The 22,326-nt window shown below is 43.0% G+C and overlaps 1 protein-coding gene across 1 annotated transcript in view; it reads right to left on the bottom strand.

Moving 5' to 3' along the window:
- AOX1 (aldehyde oxidase 1) overlaps nt 1-22,326 on the bottom strand; it is a 37,810-nt gene that overhangs the window by 8,203 nt on the left and 7,281 nt on the right. Inside the window, exons 9-27 of the mRNA XM_080347218.1 lie at nt 22,105-22,249; nt 21,888-21,980; nt 20,887-21,038; nt 19,450-19,543; nt 17,318-17,427; nt 16,762-16,946; nt 14,837-14,999; nt 13,897-13,989; nt 12,157-12,326; nt 11,502-11,628; nt 10,868-10,990; nt 8,625-8,721; nt 8,063-8,187; nt 6,505-6,638; nt 5,150-5,237; nt 4,111-4,197; nt 1,929-2,120; nt 1,418-1,645; nt 548-643 (exon numbers count right to left, since the gene is read on the bottom strand). Of these exons, the coding sequence (XP_080203344.1) occupies nt 548-643; nt 1,418-1,645; nt 1,929-2,120; nt 4,111-4,197; nt 5,150-5,237; nt 6,505-6,638; nt 8,063-8,187; nt 8,625-8,721; nt 10,868-10,990; nt 11,502-11,628; nt 12,157-12,326; nt 13,897-13,989; nt 14,837-14,999; nt 16,762-16,946; nt 17,318-17,427; nt 19,450-19,543; nt 20,887-21,038; nt 21,888-21,980; nt 22,105-22,249 (2,502 nt within the window). The remainder of the gene's footprint in view (nt 1-547; nt 644-1,417; nt 1,646-1,928; nt 2,121-4,110; nt 4,198-5,149; nt 5,238-6,504; nt 6,639-8,062; nt 8,188-8,624; nt 8,722-10,867; nt 10,991-11,501; nt 11,629-12,156; nt 12,327-13,896; nt 13,990-14,836; nt 15,000-16,761; nt 16,947-17,317; nt 17,428-19,449; nt 19,544-20,886; nt 21,039-21,887; nt 21,981-22,104; nt 22,250-22,326) is intronic.

The following is a 22,326-nucleotide window of genomic DNA, read 5'->3' as shown; positions in this document are numbered from 1 at the left end:
ACAAAGAAACAGCAAAGAAGGGGGGTGTTTCAGCTGCCCTCAAACTCGGGATCGACACTCTGGAGTCCAACATACGGCTCCTGATTTTGCGGCTTATATCCTGTATGACTTAGGGCAAATTGTGCGGGCCCAGATCCCCAGCTTTCATTGACTCGATAAATACCTTTACAGATCTGCCTCTCAATTATCCATTAAACAAATATGATGATAATAATACTGTCTGGACTGTACATTAATGTGAATGCTGACTGTCCTTTTTTTAACACGGGTTTTACGGGATCAGCCCCCCAAAAATCTTATTTCTAATAAGCCTCTTCACATACCATTAGAAGAATGAAACCCAAACAATCTGTTTTTCCTTCCTGTCTCTGTGACTCTTAATGAAAACATCTTTGCTCTCTGGTTCTATCAATGCAAAGCAGCGGCAGCTATACCAATTAAGAAACTGTCCTACTGGTACACTAACTAACCAAGAAGAAAACCTTCACACTGTTGATCTGCACGACAGATAAAGCACAGGGTAATAGTTGCTTGGATCATTTGTTACCTGGATCATTTTTGTATGAATACCCTGCCCCATCTCAATTCCACCATGCGTCAGAAGCACAGACCCATCCGTATAAATATGAACCAGAGCAGCAGCCTAAAAGAGACAAATGAAAGCAAGATTAGACCAGTGAGAAATACGTTGTGTATGGTGACAAACTGACGAATCAAAAAAGACAGACACAGCGTTGCAGAGTATTTCAATGTATCTGTTTAATGTTTTTGAATAGAAGGCAAAATTTGGAATGCTAGTCCCTGTTCTTTGTCTATAATGAACTTCAAAAGAAAAAGATACAAATCCTTGGAGATCTGCTTTTTCTGTTGCTAGATCTTGAAATAAATCTACACCGGGCAACAATATCTCAATGGTTCCAAAAGAAACCTGAGGACCTTCCTCACTAGTGGCTGCACAGGCCAAGCTCCTTGTTCTCTGTCATTGATGTTTTGGAGCCTTTGGACACAGGCTTTTCAGCTGCCTGGCTGGGCCAGGGTCAGCATTGGGCACAGCGGGAGGGTTCTGAATGAGACTCTCCTCCCGGACGCAGCTGAAGTCGCGCTGTGACTTTAGCCTCCAACAGAGAGCCGGTTTGATACGATACAAGCCTGCCAACTCACTTTCAGTTGATCAAATGCTGTCTATTCCAGAAGCACTGGACACCTACAATAAACAAAATACAAAGAACCAAAACCACTACTGTTCTCCTTTTCTTCCTTAAACTTGGCCTTTGAAGCGTAGCCTTCAGGGAACAACCATGAGGAGGATGATGGTTTGGCAGAAGTTGTAAGATAACACAGTCTGTATCCTAGGGTAGGATAACTGAAATAATGTGTGGATGAAAAGCTTAGCTCACTTTTCTTGAAAGAAACTAACCTGAGAAAGATACCGTGTGCCCATTCCGAATGGAAACTTCATTGGTACAATGGCAATCCCTTTTTTCTTCCAGTAGTTTTGTTTGTTAAATTCACTGACAGCTGCTCTCCTACTGTAGAACGCAGATTTCTCCACACATTCATTCCAGCACCGTTTCAAGTTTTGTGGATCAAGCTTTTGTTTGAAGTGTGTCTGCTCATTCTCCTTATACATGTTGATTTCCCTAATCTGCAATAATAAAATGAACAGCTATCGCATAATCTTGTTAAAGGCAGACTGACCATGTAGGAGGACTGCTAGTGTTTTCTGAACAGTTACCAGTTTGGTTCAGTTTTTAAGAGCATGCTATTCGCTCAACAACTAGACATTGATTTAAAACTATATTAATTTTAGCACAAACTATGTTCAACTTAGAAAAGATCTGTTCAAACAGTTGAGCTAATCTAAAGGGTTTTAACTCTCAGACCGCAAAGGCTTCATTTCAGGAGGGAAGATGCCTTCCTTTTGTCACCTTTTCTGATGATAAGCCAGTTTTATCTGCAACTGCCGTGATCCACGTTTCTGTCACCAGCGCTGACTGAGGAAAGCCAAACCCTCGGAACGCTGTGTTTGACGGCAAGTTTGTTTTGCAGGCGTAAGCCCAGCATCTCAAGTTGGGAATCTTGTACGCGTTGTCCATTTTTAATAAGGCTACTTCTGCCACCTGTGGTAGGGGACAAACACGTATAGTTCAATGTCACAACAGCGCTGCTTTCAAATTCACATTTAAATCCTTCTCACCTCACATAAAGACCTTAACTTGAGATGAGTAGCTTTCAAACTGGGTTTCTGCCGCTCACTGATAGCAAGAATACTCTTATGCACACACGCAGGCTTTATTCATACACTCGTCATGCGGCACCTTAGTTTTCAGCTCACAGAACACAGCTGATGTTCCGAGGAGAGGAGTGCTGGGCAGTAGTTAAGGATTAACAGGTGCTTCATTTTACATCGATTTTGCTCCCACTTTGATATCAAAAGCCACACAGGCAGAAGAGATTTAAAGCAACAGGATCTACGAAATGAAATGCTGAAAGCGTTCTAAATTATCACGTCTACGGGAATTCACAGTTAGGGGTTTAGTTCCACCAGAAAGAATAGGTACTCCAGTCTACTGTGTCTTCTGGTTCTTACAGTTTTCTTTAAGACATTTCACGTGACAAATGCAAAAACACAAGAAAAGGAAAATCCCATACTAGATACTGCAAATCAAGCTATTTTTTCACTTATGAAGTACAAGTTGAAATGTTATTTTTAAATGTATTTTTTTAAATTATGACCACAACTTTTACAAACTTCAGAGAAAGAATGTGTATGAAGCTATCAGTCTTAAAATGGTTACGTATAAATCAGAGGGAATACAACGTATCGTTACAATAGGACTCTTAGCTACGCCAAAGTTTCTTCCCAGAAATGTCTGTTCTAATCTTGATGCAATGACAGAGAATCAAAATACATGATTTTTTGCTAACTGAACAATAACTAAGTGAAGCGCAGATTCCTGGAGTTCAGCTTCCACACCGGAAGACTGGTCATTATTGGGATGAGCACCAAGCATCTCGACCCTCTCTGCGGCTGCGCTGCACAGAAGAAAGAATAAATCCCACAATACTTCGTTGGGAACACCGAGGTAAATCACGCTGGCCCAGAAAATAAACCTGGGCTGCAAGTTGGGTAAAGCTTATAATTTTATTTCAAATAAACCCATTTCTGCTTTTAAAACTGTTGAATTATTAATGCTATGCTAATTGGATCAAAAGGAATCACACAGCTAGAACACTGGTTATTGATGTCATTAATTAGGGAGCGATGTTGGAGGTCAGGCTGTTATCACGGGATATTCCAGCTGCAGGTGAATTGGATGGAAAGGCTTCTCAGCTGGTTATCACTGCCTCCAGGTCCAGCTTCACTGGATCATTGTAGAACTTCATCTTAAGATGGTTCTGACATGTGATCTGCATTAAAGTTCATGCTTTTGATCACGGATTTGTTCCTAACCCGGGTTACTTTTCAGAACCACGCTAGGCAGCAATACCCTGGGCACTTGCACTGACAGGTCTGAGAGCCCAGAAAATACCCACAGCTGGGGCAATGACAAGCAGGTGAGGGGCAGTAACCTCAAACATTTCAATTACAGCTACAATAGCCTATGCAAACACAAACAGCCAGTGACTGATAGCAAACCAAGCAACATGTTATACTTTGAAGACCGATAAGTGAGGGACTGAGGTATTCAGCATAAAAAACAGACCCAGTACAGAAATGCATGGAGACGGTAACAGGTCAGCTATCAGTATGAATTTTCTGAAGGTTAAGAAAGGTCTTTCTAGCCTTGTAGACATACATAAGGCTTTCAGCAGGCATAAATGCAATACGTATATTAAAAGGAATACATTGATAGTTGACAAGTTTATAATGTGAAAACAAGCCTGATAAACCATTCATGAAGTGAATGTGTAGAAAGATTTCAAGAAGCAGTATAGCGCTTCACTGAACTGAACAAGGAAAGGCTAAAGCACTGGGTGTAGATTTTCTACCAAGGCACAGTCCCTACATCAAACGGCTATATGATTAACAATTCACGTGGCAAGGGGATTCGGCCTTCAGCATTTTCCCTTCGCCCTGTAAGATCTATCAGCTTAGAAAATCCTTACCACGACTGATTCATCAGGGGTGCATCCTCCATTAATGTAATATTGGGCATCCACCGCTTTGATCCTACCATCATTCATGAAGCCAACCTAGAAGGATCAACAACAACCTGTTTAGATCCTGGCATTCATTCATTTCTTCCGTGCTTATAGATTTTGAAAACGAATGTAACCCACGCAATCAGGGTCATACTGCACTATGGATTTCTGGGCGGCGTTCGGTGAGACTGTAGAAGGGCAAGAGAGAATGAAAGTGTGTTCCCGAGACCTTGGCTTTCCCACCCGCCATCAGTACAGGTACAGCTGATAACCAGCAATGTCAGCCCCCTGGAGAGGAAGCAGCATGGAAGCCCAGTGGCTTCCCGCATATTGCCTGAGATGAGCGATACGTGTGTCATGTAGGAACGTCAGATCTTGCTCTGACAGCACGAACAGTGTCTGGTAGACGGAGTCTGACATTTGTTTTTCTTAATGAAGAAATGTTCTCTTTGTCTCACATCTCTCTTTGCACCTTAAGGGAAGCATCTGATAAAACCTCTCTTACTTTTCCTGTGTTGCAGAGATGGAAAAGGCGGCAGAATTTGTCCTGATGAAAAGTTATGACTGACGACAGTGCACGAGCAGGGAAGAGGTTAACTTCCTCCACAGGGTGAGGGTTCCTGTATGACACTGTTCCTGTGAATAACCAGCTGCTCCTTTGCGTGAACCCAACCATATGGGCGGTTTAAAATAAACCTCTGCAGAAGCCTGAGCTAGCTTGGCATCCCATTCGCAGAAAGACAGACAGAAAGAGCTATTAATACAGAAGGAAAATGAGACGAAGGGAGCAGAAAAATCAAAACAAACCCCTGCAGAGATAGAAGCAGAAGCAGAGAAAGGGCTGTACAGCAACTCTGTCTCTTGGTTTCCTAGCCAGTTGTTTTATTTGAAAAGTGATCATACTCATTTTCATTGATAGAACCAATATTAACCAGTAACACTGAAATACTTATTCACAGAATATGGGCGTGTATTTTTTTCACTGAATTCTTGTGACACTCACTTTATATTTACCAAGAAAAGGATGCCGGCCACCAGTGATTAACATATCATCCCCTCGGCTCAGAATAAGACGGACTGCTCTGCTGGTTCTAAATCAACAAAAGAAAAGCCAAATTTCAGTCAAAATAAGAGATGTTATTAACAAGATGGCTATTCATCATGTATCCAGATCTAGCCATGTATAAAAACGTGCAGTTAGATTAAATTTAACTTTAATAGGCTTAAACATATGCTTAAATCTATGTCCAGAATTCGTATTTCTTTTTGCATTTATAATCTTGTCAGAATTTTCACTTCATCTCTTGAAAGCCAACAGGACAACTCAGTGCAAACTTCTTCTGAAGAGCTGGGTATTTCAGTGTTTGAGACTGGACCACGTTAGGTGAGCTAACAGCAGGTAGCACTCAACCTTAAGCAAGAAATACTCGCCTCTTAGCGATTCAGAATTGTATTGAAATAGGATGCCCTTTGAATAAAACCAGAACATGGAAAATAATAAACGATGAAAATTAGTCTGCAAATGCATATACCATTTTAAATAGTTACTTTTGTAAACATGTATATAAGATGTAAAATGAAATCCTAACAATAAAAAAGATGGTTTAAACTATAAAATGATTACTTCTAGGATGGCCTGGTTAATCCAAAATACAGATAACATGGCTAAAAATAATCCAGAGCAGTTTGTCCAACAGTGACAGTGCCAAGGGAAATGCACTGAACTAGCCGCTCAGATTACAAGACTGTTTCAGTTACGACAGGATGCAGCTGGATGTGTGTTCTGCAGCAGATCAGTTATGCCTATAAAAGAAACTACTAACCCCTGACAGACAGTTGCCAATACTGTCCTGCCAAATTTGGAGGGTGGAGGATGGAGCTGTATGTTCCTAAACTAACTATAGTATTAGCAAAAGCATCGTACCTAACAGATTTAAGCTAGTTTTGTGTGAAAGATGTGGGAGACTGAACTAGAACTCCTTGTTCTTAAAAGAGGTTCTGCTCGTGAACTCGTCCTTCTGCACCCTGCTGTGCCAGGGAAGTTCACATCTGGATGGTCAACATCATGTTTCGATGTCAGCAGTTCGGGGCTTGTCCTCTTGAAACGCTAACTGTTTCAACAACAGCTCTAGGCTATACCAACACCGATTTCTTCAAGTCCCGTTAATTTAGTTGGGGCTGGAGCTGCTAGCAAAACAAAACAAAGAAATGTACTGAATGGTCTTACAAAACGTGAATAGTCAGGATTTTGTGACTTTTTGGTGAGTGACTCTGGGAAAGGAGAAAGCATTTGAGCCAGACAGCAAAACTTGTTCGTCCCATTTTCTCTTTGGATCCCACACACACCCCCACACTTACTTGTTAGCTGCCACTGCAGCGATGCATGCCAGTAAACCGGCTTTCAGGAGCTTCCCACCAAAGGCTCCACCAACTCGTTTAACGTGGCACATGATCCTGTTGGCTGGAACGCCCAGGCTTGCAGCTACCATCTCCTGTAAAACCAGTTTGGATCTTTTATGCCAACACAAAGCAAGCCTAAAAGTTAGGTTCTGAAATAAAAACCTTTTCTAGAAAAGGATTCCATAGATGTTTCTAACCGTTTTGGTTTGAAAGCAGATGAAAATAATTTTCCTTTACACTCGGTTGAAAAGCAAGAAAAAGGTAACAAACACTCAGCAGTGTTCGTATTTAAAATCTCTACCATGGAGACTATGAAATGGCCATGGACAAAAGTGAGGAGTAACACCTTTGGATTTCATGACCTAAACAGTCAGAAGTTTCAGGTGTAAGAAGGGATTAGAATACAGTTTTTATTATTTTTATTACTAAGATCATAAAATTGATTTTAATTTTTAATTCAAATAAAACTTGTTTATTAATAACCTACAGCTTGCTAGTGTCAGAAACATTCTTGCTTCAAATCATTTGCTCAAACACAAAGTTCTTAATGCTGCTTGGCTATTGGCAATACAATAATAACAGGAATGACGAAAGGAGCTGAACTGGGCTTTGGACACAAAATGCCAGCGTGGAGTCTGCAACACTCTCAGCTTCATGCACCACAGCTACTGCAGACCGTATACGGGCCATACACTATATCAGCGCTTGCTTTACCATTTGCCATCGTGAAATGATCCAAGGGCTGGAGCCCCAGTCCTGTGAAGAAAGGCTGAGAGAGCTGGAGCTCTTCCACCCGGAGAAGAGAAAGCTCCAGCAGCCTTTCCATATATAAAGGGGGCTTATAAGAAACAGAAAGACTTTTTAGCAAGGCCTGTGCTGACAGGACAAGGGGCCACAGTTTTAAACCGAAACAGGATAGGTTTAGATTGGACAAAAGGTGAGACACTGGAACAGGTTGCCCAGAGAAGTTGTGGATGCCCCATCGTTGGAAGTATTCAAGGTCAGGGTGGACGGGGCTTTGAGGAACCTGACCTAGTGAAAGATAACCCTGTCCACAGCAGGAGGCTTGGATTGGATATCTTTACAGGCTCCTTCACACTCAAACCATTCTATGATTCCGATTTTGGCACGGAGCAGCAGTCTCACCTCCAGCTATTACAACTCATCAAACCCTCGGAGGCTGTGACTCCGCAGGGTGCTGAGTGCTCCTCGCCTCAGTGGAAAGCGAGCGGGGATGGAGGAGCCTCGGCACTCCACAGGGAGCTTTTCATGCCTACAACAGTGGGGCACGAGGTACTTTGTTCAAAGGAAGCGACTTTTCCTTCCTCCTTATCCTCGCGGTGTAGTGGTCAGTGTTTATCTGGATACAGCAGCAGAGCAGCTGTTGTTGGATAATCCACATGTGCAATTTCACGTTCCTACTGCTTCTAAACTGTTCAGATGAATCTGTAAACCCAACTTAAAAAGCTCTATTGTCGCAGGTTCAGCCACTTCCTCTGAGAATGCTTTGTATTACCTGAATAAATGCTGGATGCTGTGTTGATACATACACATCCATTTCTTTATCCTCTCCTTTTGGAACAGCAAGCACACTCTGAGTCTCCAGGTAAAAGTGTTCCTGGCCCCCAATGCGAATCTCCCCTGACCCAAAGAGAAAAACACACGTGTTACTGAGGGAAAAGGACAGAAGAAACGAACCAGGAAAGAACGAACTGCCCATCATAATGTAAATTACGGTAATGAGTGTCAAATCTTCTGATGCTTCTTGTGCAAAACAGAGGAAACTCCTTGCAGGACTGAATTGGTCTCGTTCCAGTGGCAGCAACAGAACTTGATTAACAGTAACACGATGTTACCCACAAGTGGTGACAATATTAAATAAAACAGAGATGAATTAAACAAAGCATGAGACTGAAGTAGTAGCAGGACCACAAGACCAGTAGGTTTAATCACACTTTCTTCCAGTTGACCACAAGCTTTCTCAGGCTATAAGGAGAAAAGGTCGAACTGGGACTTAAATAGCAGACAGACAAACCCAAATACTGACAATGTCTCACCAAACTTATTCTGCAGTTTACCTTCAATTATATCATCAACAGTTTCAAATGCTTGATCAACATTTCCTTGTTCTAATTTTCTTTTTGGTTCAAAGAACGAGTTGTGCTTTATAGCTTCCTGTAGTGAAGAAAAAGGGAATTAGTTTTTTACTATTTCAGTATTTTAAAGGTTCTCAGCTTCTTGTGGCATTTTGCTCTCAGGATAAATGCCATTCTCTTCAGAGATTCGAACCACCAGCTATCAAGTCAATGAGCAAGTGTATTTCATCCCTTCACTGTCCTTGTAGATGAGTCTGTGTATTCAGTTGCAGCAATTAATTCCTGGTGTGTTTGGTGTTACTGATGGCAGCAGCTTCTGAAGGAAACACATTCGGTTTATTCAGACTGTGCTTCCTCCTCACACATCTAGTGAGCCACTAAGAGAGCACAGAATAAGATTGCAACCCTGTCATCCGAAGAGCAATGTCACTAAGAGGGGAAGAAATCACAAGGACTAGGTAAAAATAGAATCTATTTATCAAGTACGATTTGCTCTCTTTCTAATAAGACTTAATTGGAGCTTCAGCTGTAGTGAAATATTCGTAAAATCTACCAGTTGTTAAGAAGAAACTACTTCTATCTATTTTCACACCAGAAAGGCAGTTCTGTTTACACACCACGTGCGCTATGGAAACAAGCTGTAAAGTGACTGCCAGAACTAATGCTGCTTCTCTGCACACGTGTCCTCAGCTCCTCACGTCCACACGTCTCATCAGCCCGGCATCAATCCATTTTCCCTGTGGATCCCACAGCCCATTTCTAAAACGTTCTACATCCCTAACACCATTCCCTTTGCTTTCCCTCCACATTTCCTATGTCTCCAGCCTAACTTTTTGGCTTCCTAGCTTGACAAGAGACACAAAATGCTGAAGATAATCAGTAGATCATTCTGCCGATATAAACACATTGATTAGCTAACTGGAAGCTACAAAAGAAGAGGGTTCTTCTTTTATCACGGTATCACAGTATGTTTGGGATTGGAAGGGACCTGGAAAGCTCACCCAGTGCAATCCCCCATGGAGCAGGAACACCCAGATGAGGTTACACAGGAAGGTGTCCAGGCGGGTTGGAATGTCTGCACAGAAGGAGACTCCACAACCCCCTGGGCAGCCTGGGCCAGGCTCTGACACCCTCACCAGGAACAAGTTTCTTCTCAGATTTAAGTGGAACCTCCTGTGTTCCAGCTTGATCCCATTACCCCTTGTCCTATCATTGTTTGCCACTGAGAAGAGCCTGGCTCCATCCTCACGGCACTCACCCTTTATATATTTATAAACATTAATAAGGTCACCCCTCAGTCTCCTCCAAACTAAAGAGCCCCAGCTCCCTCAGCCTTTATTCATAAGGGAGATGCTCCACTCCCTTAATCATCTTTGTTGCCCTGCGCTGGACCCTCTCCAGCAGTTCCCTGTCCTGCTGGAACTGAGGGGCCACAGCTGGACACAAGATTCCAGGTGTGGTCTCCCCAGGGCAGAGCAGAGGGGCAGGAGAACCTCTCTGACCTACTGACCATCCCCTTCTAACCCACCCCAGGTCCCATTGGCTTCCTGGCCACAAGGGTCCAGTGCTGGCTCATGGTCACCCTGCTGTCCCCAGGACCCCCAGCTCCCTTTCCCCTACGCTGCTCTCTAATAGGTCATTCCCCAACTTACACTGAACCTGGGGCTGTTCCTGCCCAGATACAAGACTCTACACTTGCCCTTGTTCTATTTCATTCCATTTCTCCCTGCCCAGCTCTCCATCCTGTCCAGGTCTCTGATGGCAGCACAGCTTCCAGTGTCACCACTGCTCCAGCTTGGTGTCACCTGCAAACTTGCTGATAGTGCACTCAATTCCCTCGTCTAAATCGTTAATGAATATATTGAATAATACAGGCCCCAGCATTGCCCCCTGAGGCACTGCACTGGATACTGGCCTCCAACTAGACTCCGCACCATTGACTGCCACTCTCTGGCTTCTCTCCTTAAGCCAGTTTCTATTCTTACGTTCATTTTACTGAACTTGTGGGACCTTAATACCTTTGAGACTGTTGCCTAGTGGTCAAAATTATCCAAAAGGTTGAAAAGTTATTTACAGGGAGACTGACAGATTGGTTAATTGGAGTTTGTATTCACCTTGTTTCCTTAGCAAACCATGTTTAAAAAGCAAGTGAACAGTTTGAACTGCTTCTTCCATTGCTTATATAGGGGAAAAAAAAGGGGCAAGAAAAAAGAAATGATTGGTACCTCAATTGTTAAGATCACTGGCTCCAGCGCTTCATACTCTATCTTCACTTTTGCAGCTGCTTGTTTGGCATGAACATCTGAATCTGCAGCCACAGCACACACAATCTGGCCCACACAAATCACCTGTGAAATACACATTCAAGTCATTCCCACACGTGCTGCTGATATTCTTCATCATGTAACCACTATTTAAGTTTCCTTTTAGGAATTTTGTTTTGACTTTGGCTCCTTGCATTTTTTAGATCATCCATGAAGCCAACAAATCATCAGAAATACCAGCAGGACTGGGGAATCAACCAAAAACACCATTAAAAAAATGGGTAATTGATTTGGGAGCCTAATTTTCAATGAAATATACTTTTCCAACAACTCAGATGGTTTTGTTACGTTTAATAGTATTCTGACTTATTTATTTTTCTCTAGGCAGAATATAATGCACATCAGCTATTCTGAAGTTGAAAAGAGAGTGGGGAAAAAATGATAAGAATTTACCTTGCTGTATGCCTAAAGTGATTCCCTCATGTACACACAATACAGAAATCAAAGAGTCAGAAAGTATGATTTCATTATAAAAATCTGAAGGAAAAAAGTAAAAAGGAACAAAATCAGTTAAAAAAAGAGATTGTAGTTATACCTTGTTTCTTGCAAATATAATCTCTGGATCATCGGAGTAGTAAAACTCATTTGTAGCTGGTACATCACGAGCTGTTATGATATCGAACACACCTGGTCCTTTCAGAGCCTCTGAGGTATCGATAGATCTGATTGGGATATGGGAAGAGAGAAGTGTAATTTGTTAGTTTTACAAGGTGTTGCACAGGGGAAGGAACAAATAGAGAGAGTGAATAAATCCTAGTGACTCACAGAGATGGGGGAGATGTCAGCTCCTTGACGGTACCAAAAAGAGCCCACCCAAACCCAGCATACTATCACCAACCTACGAAGCAGCCAGGAAATATGACAAGGATTCTACAGCTTGCAGCCCCAGTCCTCCTCATCACCACAATTAATCCTGACCAGACCACCTGAATGCACATCTTGGTGCCTGAATGCTGGGCACACAACTGGGTTATGTGCATTTTGGTGCCTGAATGCTGAACAAACTGCTAGAATAGGTGTGTCTTGGCAGTATAAAAACATAAAACCAATAAAATCCTCTTCCCATCTTCCTCTCTTCTAAGGCCTCAAATGAGCTTTGCTACCTTGTTGCGGCAATGTTTAGCCTGCTCTAAACATCTCAGACAACAATTCATAATAACACTTTCTTCAGACACCCTTTGAACACTTACACAATCTTCGCATGGGCTCTGGAACTAGTGACGACAGCCAGGAAGAGCTCCTCACCCACCGAAGGAAGGTCAGCGACGTAAACGGCTTCACCAGTGGCGTGCTTAATTCCAGACTGGTGCATAACGGGCCGTCCTACAGGATCCTGGGGAGACTGACTCGGGTCTATGTCCTGTACAGTCAAAAACACACACCCCATCCCCAAACAGTTAAAAAATAATAGTCATGTTATTCTTCTATTAATCAGAAAATCAGATTAAGGAACAACTGCTCCTGTTTTCATCTTCTGTTCAGTATTGGAACCAGACCGACTGCTGCTCGTGGGGATCTCTCCCATTGCTTCCCCAAGGGGCCTCCTGAGACCATTGCACAGGCTGGTCTGCTTGCATCTTTTTCCGTAATCGTTCACATCAAAGCGATACAAGCAGCACTTCTTTTTCAAGACAGTTTCCTCCTTTACTGATTGGTGTAATGAAGCTTTGATATTTTTCCAAATTTGTCTCAGAAGATTTGGCTCTGTATTTTACCAGCGTTGTATCTGGAGTTATTTGCAGTGATTCCTGGGATTTGTCTTCCTTGCTGAAAGATTGCAACTGATCAACATAAATCAGTGAGAAAATGTTGTTTAAATATTTCCTTAACAATTTTGCTTCTTTGCACCTGTGTGTGAATTTAATGCCGCCTTAGCATTATTTTGCTCAGTCTTTCTTGAAAGTGAATTGTTGCCCGTTAATTCTGCCTTGCCAATTGTTGCCGGCCTCCAGCACACTTTTCCAATTTCTGGGTAAGTGTTCACGCAAACCTTTTCCTTTTCTACGTTTAGAACTAGTTAATTGCTCACAACTCAAAGCCTTTTTTCTTCTATAGCTTCCAGTGCACGAGTGTTCTGCCGACACACCTGTACCTCCTGCACTTCCTGGCACATCGTCTGCTGTCGCCCAAGGCCAAGAACAGGCATTTTTCACTTGAGCGTCTCGGGTTCCTCAAACTGGGATCTCAGCCAAACCATGGGAACTTCTCCACTACCAGAATGACCAGGTATTTCTCCTTCAGGACATGCATTCTTTCCCCCCACCTCAAAAAGCTTAATAACGTTCAGATGAAGCACTCCAGAAAAAAAGAGGGACTTGCAAAATTAGACACAAATTTAAAGTTAAAAACAACTGCTCTGAGTTTCTAAATAACTTCTGTTGCTCAGTGCCAACTGATCTGAACAACAAACTTTCCATTTCTGTTGTTTAGTCACTTTCTGGCAGCTGGGTAATAAATTACTGAAAGTCACAGAGAACCAATTCTTTTGATCCTGGTACCTTTTCTAAGTCTGTAGTGTCTTTTATTTTGATAACAATTCTGAAGGAAGCCAAAGACAGCAACTTGAACAAATTTAAAGTATTTAAAGCTAAGATGTTATTCTAAAGAATATCTGAAAAATGAAAAATAAAATGTTTACGCAGATTGCACTGGAATTTTCTTTAGGTTTTCAAAAGCGTGACATTTTTACTTGTGTAGAGCGGTTCTCTGCTGCGCTCTGCTGCTCACTTCTGCAATACTCTCGGTACTTGGATCAGACAGCCAACCCCAACTCCACCCTGATCCCTAAACCTACAGTCAGGCCTAGGAGCCCTCCGAGATCTTAAGAAAAGTGTATCTTGAGACAAAAACACTATAGTTGTAGCTATAGACTTGGACGTTTTTATCGAATCTTATAAAGCACAGAATAATCTTAGAATAAAATCACTTGCCTGGAATATTTGGATACTCTGGGGCATTTTGGTTTTGAAATCTTGTAGGACACTCCTATATTCCACAGGTATGCCAGGATAGTGACAAGGATCCTGAAAAGGAAGTGAATTCCTGCTAAAACTCACATTTTTATCATTCCAATTTTAAAAAGCTAACAACCAAAATCACCAAACTCTTTAAACGGGAAATTCCTCCAAGACTATCACAAGCAAGAAAGGCTCTAAAATAACAATTTGAAAACATGGTAGAGTTTTGAGATTTCACTAAATAATAGTTAGAAATATATGGGATTCAACAAATATGTTCGTTTAAAGTAAGCAACATACAGCAGGGACAGTCAGAAGAGCTTTGCTCTGGGCCCTGATCAGAACGGGCACAGGGTCGCTCCTGCTAACAGTAAATTACCTGGCAATGGTAATACAGAGGAAAGAGCTTGAAGGAACACAGAACAAAAAGGCAAAAGGGAGATTTTTCCTCATAAGAACAGATTTAAGACAAAAATAAGTAAATTACGCCTGGAATGTAATGGGAAGTGAAATTTTAGAGTCCTCCTCTCTCAGTCAACAACTGGTACAAGGAGGAGGGTTGGTTTAACAACTAGGGCTGCTTTCCAAAGCCTTGATTTCTGCTCTTTCTATTTATGTTTTGAACTACAGACAGATGGAGTAAGGGAGCTCAATACCGACACTTTGTTGCACTAACATTACTCAATGCTTCTAAAGCCTGATGTCCAAAGTAAAGATACCTGAGCACCTAAAAATGAAATGAGCATCTCTGCATCAGTCTCTTGGCCAGCTTATGTTATTGTGTAGATCTGAGCCCCGAAGACAATGTTTAGCACATTGTACAAATTACAAGCATCAACACACAGGAAAAACAAAACAAAACAAAACAACTTTCATTTTCTTGCGCAAAAGCAGACAGGGACAACTCATTTACCATTGTCGTTAATGACTGCAGCACTTCCAGGAAAAATCTGTAGAAGAAACTGACTATCAAAGTTTTCTTATAATCTGCTTTTTCCCCACTGGCTGAGCCTGAAAGGGCAATTTCTTTAAGAATGAGTCTGCAAGCTTCATCCAAGATTTGTTCATTCCAGTGTCTGTCAGGAAGAATAATGGGTACAGTCAGACCAGGACAAAATAAACACAAATTGCAGGAATACATTTGTACATGGACCACGGGCATAATCCTGCTCACAATGAAGCAAAAATATTGTTTCTAATAATGGCCTGCAATTCTGAAAACAGCGTAGGTCTACATTGCTCACAGAAATGAGGTCCCTTAAGTGAACGGGACTGAGTGCTACGCCAGCCCTCTTAAAATAAATTAACAAGTAAGACCTATTGTGGTTTTAAAGCTGATTTAACAGCCTGAGAGATGATCACCATTCTGCAGATACTCTCCTATATTTAAAGAGAAGCAGATAATAGTATTGATGCCAGCTGCAGATGCTCTCAAGGGATCTGATTCAGGCTGTCTCTCGTTAACTCTCCATAGTTACACAACCCTATCAAAATATAAATCTGTTAGAATAAATTTAATCACGTAAAGCAGCAAAAAATAGCGAGTACTTCAATCAGTGAACTAGTAGCATATTAAATGGTAAAACATTCTAGTGGGACTCTGTTTAGATAAATGGTTTTATACTACTTGAATTATTTATTATTTGGAAAGATGCTGCCAAGTGGGAGGAAATGCCAGGGATTAACTTCAGAGATTATTAGGACCTTGTAGATGAAGAGATATTGAAAAGATTAAGGCTTGACTTTTATTGGGTGCATCTCAAGTTCTCAAACTTTTTTCTACTGCAGCCAAAGCAAAGGACTCAAGGGCATTGAGAGCAGGTGTTATCAAACCTACAGGACAGAGCACCCATTCCCAACACTTAGGTTCAGGTGCACAGTTGACTGCATCCTCCGACCTCTCAGCTCACCTCTCGTGCCTCTACACACTTCACATGGAGTCGCATCCACGTGCAGACTCCTGAAAAGCCATCACTAAGGCTTGTCCAGATCATTCACCTGGACACCCGTGGCACCAGCCAGGCAAGTGAAATCTTTCACAGAATCACAGCATGGACTGGGTTGGAAAAGCCCTCAGAGATCATCCAGTCCAACCCTTGGTCCAACTCCAGTCCATTGACTAGATCAGGGCACTAAGTGCCATGTCCAATCTCAGTTTACAAACCTCCAGGGCCGGTGAGTCCAGCCCCTCCCTGGGCAGCCATTCCCATGCCTGACCGCTCTCTGCACAGAATTGCTTTCTAATCTTCAGCCTCAATTTCCCCTGGCAGAGTTGAAGCCCATGGCCCCTTGTCCTATTGCTGATGCCTGGGAGAAGAGACCAATCCCCACTTGGCTAGAACTGCCCTTCAGGTAGTTCTAGAGAGTGCTGAGCTCAGTTCTGAGCCTCCTCTTCTCCAGACTAAACAACCCCAGCTCCCTCAGCCTCTCCCCATAGGGCTTGTGTTCAAGTCCCTTCCCCAGTCTTGTTGCTCTTCTCTGGACCCTCCAGCACTTCAATCTCTTTCCTGACCCGAGGGGCCCAGAACTGAACACAATACTCCAGTGTGGCCTCCCCAGTGCAGAGCACAGGGGAAGGATCACTACCCTGGTCCTGCTGACCACGCTGGTTTGGATACAGGACAGGACACCATTGGCCTTCTTGGCCACCTGGGCACACTGATGGCTCATGTTGAGCTTCCTGTCCATTAGTCCCCCAGGTCCCTTTCTGCCTGACTGCTCTGCAGCCACTCTGTGCCCAGCCTGGAGCGCTGCAGGGGGTGTTGTGTTTCTGTATTTCCATGCTACAAGTTCTCCAAGTCCCTTTATTCAGATACAGAGAAGGCAGAGAAACTGTACCTTCCGATAAGTGTCCCACAGGCTTGTTTTGCAGAGACTGTGGTTGAGACAGCTCCTCCGCAGAAAATGCTTAAATCCTTTATGATGTCTGTACCTTCTTCAAAAAGGACTCTCATCCCAGCGTTGATTATTGGGAGAGCATTTTCCCGTCTCGGTGCTTGTCGAAATGCAGACACATACTCCCCCTGAGCAAGATCAGACACAAGTGGTAACCTGCAGACGTGTACGGATCTGAAAGCAGAACTTTATGACACTATATGAAGCAAGAGAATAAAAAATGATGAGCACAAGTTCAATTTCCTTCAATTGCTATTGCCCTCATCTTTTTAGGGTCAACTTTTCTCTGAATATCACTCTTTACATACCACCAACGACCTGCTGAGTTGTGGTTTTTGGCTGAGACTGGGAGATAGTAGGGCACAGGATCAAATGTAAGGAATTCAGGGAGTGAGCAGTAACAGTGTTACTTTAAACACAGGGGTTATGCCCCCTCCTGCTCTTTATTTAATAGTCTTTAACTCCGTATAAAGGAAATCTAAACAAACTAGGAACTTACCTGCCTAGAATGCGGGATATGGACAGAGACCAGGATCTCTTCTGGCATGATGGTATCGTTACCAGCTCCGTCTGCAAAAATATCACTCAAAGGAACCTGTCGCTTTCTTCCTAAAAAATTACAAATGCAGAAATTTCTGTATAATTGTGCAATTAACATACATCAATCATATTTTAATTGGCAAGAAACACCTGCAGCCTTCCCGAGTAAATAATAACCGCAGAGTTTACATAACAAATTATCAGTGGTATGCTCTGTAAATACAAATGACTGCTCCATTTTCCACAGTATCATAACAACAGAGTCCTAAGAAGTGCCCAGTAATCAATCCCCATTCCAAAATCCTCCCTTCTGATCATGCCACTGTGACCCCATTCCCACTCCTGCCAATCCGCTCCAAATCTCTGCAGCTGCTGTCATCACTGCCTTTCCTTCTAAAACATACAGAACGAGGAAATAACTGAATGGGAAGTAAAAAAATGATACATACGATGAAAGATGGGATTTTCAAAAGGGAAGAGGACCAAGTTCTGTGAGGAACCTAAATCTGTAGGAGCCCTTTGAACACTTAAAATCAATTTATGCTACATTGGGTTTGCCAATATCAGCTAGCAAGCTGATATTAAGCTAGCAAGCCTTCTGGAAATGTAACATTTTAACAGATATAATTGGTTTCATTAATTAAAGAAGCTCCGTTGGCTCAAGGAGTTATGTTGGTAGGACTGCAACTGTAACAGGAACACAACGGGCAAGTAGCATTGTCATTCTGCAAGAACATAGAGCCATAAACATTGTACAGATCGAAATCCACAGTGATTCCCCAGTGTGGAATTTAACCACATGTGACAGATGAAGCCAAAGTGTATTTTTTACTAGTCTTCTGTCCTTTGTACTTTTCACATGCTACCTAAGGCGTCCATTGCATTTTAAAATAAATGATTTCTTATTACTAGACAATATTTATCTTGCAGTAACCCTGACCTATCCCAAGACTCTCTATAAGCAGATAATCTGATGTGCCATTTTTAAAAGGTTCATGTATTAAACTACTCCCCTCACATTCTATAAACACAATAGTTCAAGACTAGCTGCTTTACAGCGAGATAATTTTCTTCGTGTTACATGTGATGATTACACTGCTACCTGTTAATCCTAGAATATAATTTAGCATTAAAATTGCATTCCTCAAATAGAAATTGTGTGACAGCAAAGCTTTAGTAAAGGATTTTTTTTCTGATGGAGTGTGAATCTGAAAAATAACATTATTAGGAATAGCATCACTGGCAGTTCTGGAGCTTTGCCTTTTCAATTCCGTCTAGAACACACTTGGTTTCCACACATAAAGATCATTGTCCAGTCCCACCTGTGAGCCTGCCAGGATCTAGGAAGGTGCATTTTCTCTTACACTGTGATCTAAGATGAATACTAAGAACTAATAGTGTCTCTGCAACCTCCTTTTCTTGCACAATCCACTTTTCCTGTGTTTCACTGACTACTGCTTGGTAAAGAAATACATGCAAAATCCATGAAAATGCCCAAAAGCCTCTCCCAGCAGCAAAGTTCTGCCAGGTTGACAGACATAGATATCCATCAGTGATCCTACTCATCGCTCGGATACGTAGGCACATCATTAGAACTGTTAAGAAGATGCAAGTATTTGTAATTTCACTTGTCAGAACAACATCCTGACGGGTATTTTTCATCTCAACGGCAAAGTATGCAGGAAGAAGTCAGGGAAATCACACCGCACAAAGTTTTGTGTATCTGTTCCAAGAAATCCTGCCTCAGAACAACCCCTTAAAGAGCGTGTATTTCAGGGTGCAGGGTGGAGTATGGCATGGTTTGAAATGGCAAGACGCACTCTGCCTGGATCAAGAGGGAAAAAGAACATGAGCCATCTAGAAGGGGAGCACGCAACTCCAGGCCACCACACAGCTCGTATTTGCCAATAATTTCAACAGCTTACCCTCGGCTTGAGAACCTTTGACACGTTCCTCATCTGCAAATGGCTTCTCTGGCAGGTGTGATCTTGTACGAGGGTTGGGAAAGGGCTCCTGACCAAATGCTCCCCATTGGGATTTCCCCTCTCCTTGCACCTCTGGCACTGCCACAGGCGGGCTGGCTGCGCTTACCTCTCGACACCAGACTGAGCAAACAGTTGCTGGCTGCCAAAATAGGGTTCAAGTCTGAGGTTGATTTTCTACTGATGATATTTCCGCCTAAGGACTGGAAAAAAATGAATTTATGTCACCTTTCTCCACCACAGAATCACAAAATCTTATGGATTGGAAGGGACCTGGAAGGGTGCCGGCCCCACCCTCAGCAGCTGCGCCCACAGCTGGAGCTGCCGCACAACGGACTGTCCCTGCAGCCACCAGCCAGCTGCGCCCCACAGCTGGAGCTGCCCCACAACAGAATCACACCGAATCGCCAAATGTCAGGGGCTGGAAGGGCCTGGAAAGCTCATCCAGTGCAATCCCCCATGGAGCAGGAACACCCAGATGAGGTTACACAGGAAGGTGTCCAGGCGGGTTGGAATGTCTGCACAGAAGGAGACTCCACAACCCCCTGGGCAGCCTGGGCCAGGCTCTGACACCCTCACCCCAACAAGTTGCTTCTCATGTTTAAGTGGAACCTCCTGTGTTCCAGTTTGCACCCATTGCCCCTTGTCCTGTCCCTGGTTGTCACCAGCAGAGCCTGGCTCCATCCTCCTGACACTGCCCCTTTCCATATTGATCCCCAGGAATGAGTCCCCCCTCAGTGTCCTCTTGTCCAGCTCCAGAGCCCCAGCTCCCTCAGCCTTTCCTCACACGGGAGATGCTCCACTCCCTGCAGCATCTTGGTGGCTGCGCTGGACTCTCTGCAGCAGTTCCCTGTCCTGCTGGAACTGAGGGGCCACAGCTGGACACAAGATTCCAGGTGTGGTCTCCCCAGGGCAGAGCAGAGGGGCAGGAGAACCTCTCTGACCTACTGACCACCCCCTTCTAACCCACCCCAGGTACCATTGGCTTCCTGGCCACAAGGGCCCAGTGCTGGCTCATGGTCACCCTGCTGTCCCCAGGACCCCCAGCTCCCTTTCCCCTACGCTGCTCTCTAATAGGTCATTGCCCAACTTACACTGGAACCTGAGGCTGTTCCTGCCCAGATTCAAGACTCTACACTTGCCCTTGTTCTATTTCATTCCATTTCTCCCCGCCCAGCTCTCCAGCCTGTCCAGGTCTCTGATGGCAGCACAGCTCCCAGTGTCACCACTGCTCCCAGCTCGGTGTCACCAGTAAACTTGCTGACAGTCACTCTGTTCCCTCGTCCAAATCGTTGATGAATATATTGAATAGTACTGGTCCCAGTACTGCCCCCTGAGGCACAACACCTTCACGTTTTTATGTTAGGTGACAACATACCATGCAGACTACGCATAAATTTATATCTATCGAAAGCTCAAAGATGCATGGATAGAAAATACACTGCTAAAAACAGAATTAAAAATGCAAATTTTACGTATAGTCAGAAGCAATTTCACATTTGTTACAATTTGTTACAATTGTTATTGCAAGTAATGCACAACATACAGCAACGTTCCTTATCTGTTCTCCTCCCAGAGTTCTCAATTGCTGCAAGACAGCACGGAAAACCTTTGTCTTCTCTTCAGGCAGCTCTGAGACTGCATTTGTCAGGACGTCTTTCACTAGAGAGAGGCTGCAGGCAGCTCCCACGGTTAACCCTGCAACCAAAACATCGTGAAAGTGTAACGTGCACATCGTTTTATTGCCCAGGTTTGAAAACACATCTTCAGATGCAGAGTGAGGGCTGCTCACGTGGAATTCAGGCAGATACAAGGAGAAGCGCCTTTGTGTATTAATGGATTGTGACCTTTCCTTCAGGACACTGAGGGTAATTTCATGAAATGATGAAATTGAGCTAATAGCTCACCCCTTCTAAACGGGAAATCACTACTCTGCTTCCAGCTGTCCACTCCAGCTGCTGCCCTTGTGCTACTGTGACCGAGTAACTGTTCAGGTGATGTTCCACCCAAAGCTGAGTCAGCTTCAAATGGCTTCCAGCAGGCTCTTCCTATTTTTAAACATGATTTTCATCATAATTTGATCTTGCTTTGCATTTGTACATTCTAGTTATTCTCCTAAGGTATGGGTAGGTAGTATTTGCAAAAAAACTCGCAAACACTCCTAACATTGAATATGCTATTCTTTTTCCCCAACAGAAAGACAACCTAGATGTATTTATATTAGTAGTTATGCATTTGGGCATTTTTAAGATAATGAAAATGTCACTATTATAAAATAGTGCCTTTCTAGTAAAAATTATTAATGTACTTTATTTATGTAATATATGGATGTTTTGAACAAACACTGGCAGTAAACTTGCAGAACATAATTTATATTTAATTAATTTAGACTATTATAGTAAGTTTACATCTATTTCTAGGTTTTTTTCTAATTTCAATAGAATTTATTTAAAAACTAAAACCTAGTCTAACTTCACAAAAAAAAAAAACCTGTGCTTATCTTAAATATATAAATTGAGGTATAATCTACTGCCATAATCTACTGACCGTCATCCGTGCGTTTCACCACATTCAGATCCGGAATCCTTGCAGGAGCAACAACAATTGGATGGAACACGCCCTTAAATTTCATCTCGGGCCCTACCAGAGAGGAACAGACATTTCCTACAATGACATCTCCAATGGAGCGGAGAGTAAGCTTAAGGATGAAGTCGCAAAAAGGAGGAGGAACGCACGCTGCACCCACAGCCGTGTGTACACATACCCACACCGGTGTTCCCGACCACAAGAGGTGCTTTGGGGTGGGCAGCTTTCAGATCCACTAATTCATCCAGGCTTACGGGAGAAATCCACGTCATCCGCTCCCCGTGAAAAACCAAAGTTCTTTTTGGTTGATTTTCAGCCATTCTCTGATTGGGAAATACGGCAGATTTAAATATTTAGACATGAAGACAGGTGTGAGGTCTAACAGACACTAGACTGAAAG

Source organism: Nesoenas mayeri (genome assembly GCF_963082525.1).
Source record: "Nesoenas mayeri genome assembly, chromosome: 6".
Taxonomy (NCBI): domain Eukaryota; kingdom Metazoa; phylum Chordata; class Aves; order Columbiformes; family Columbidae; genus Nesoenas; species Nesoenas mayeri.
This window is presented reverse-complemented; position numbering and strand designations above follow the sequence as displayed.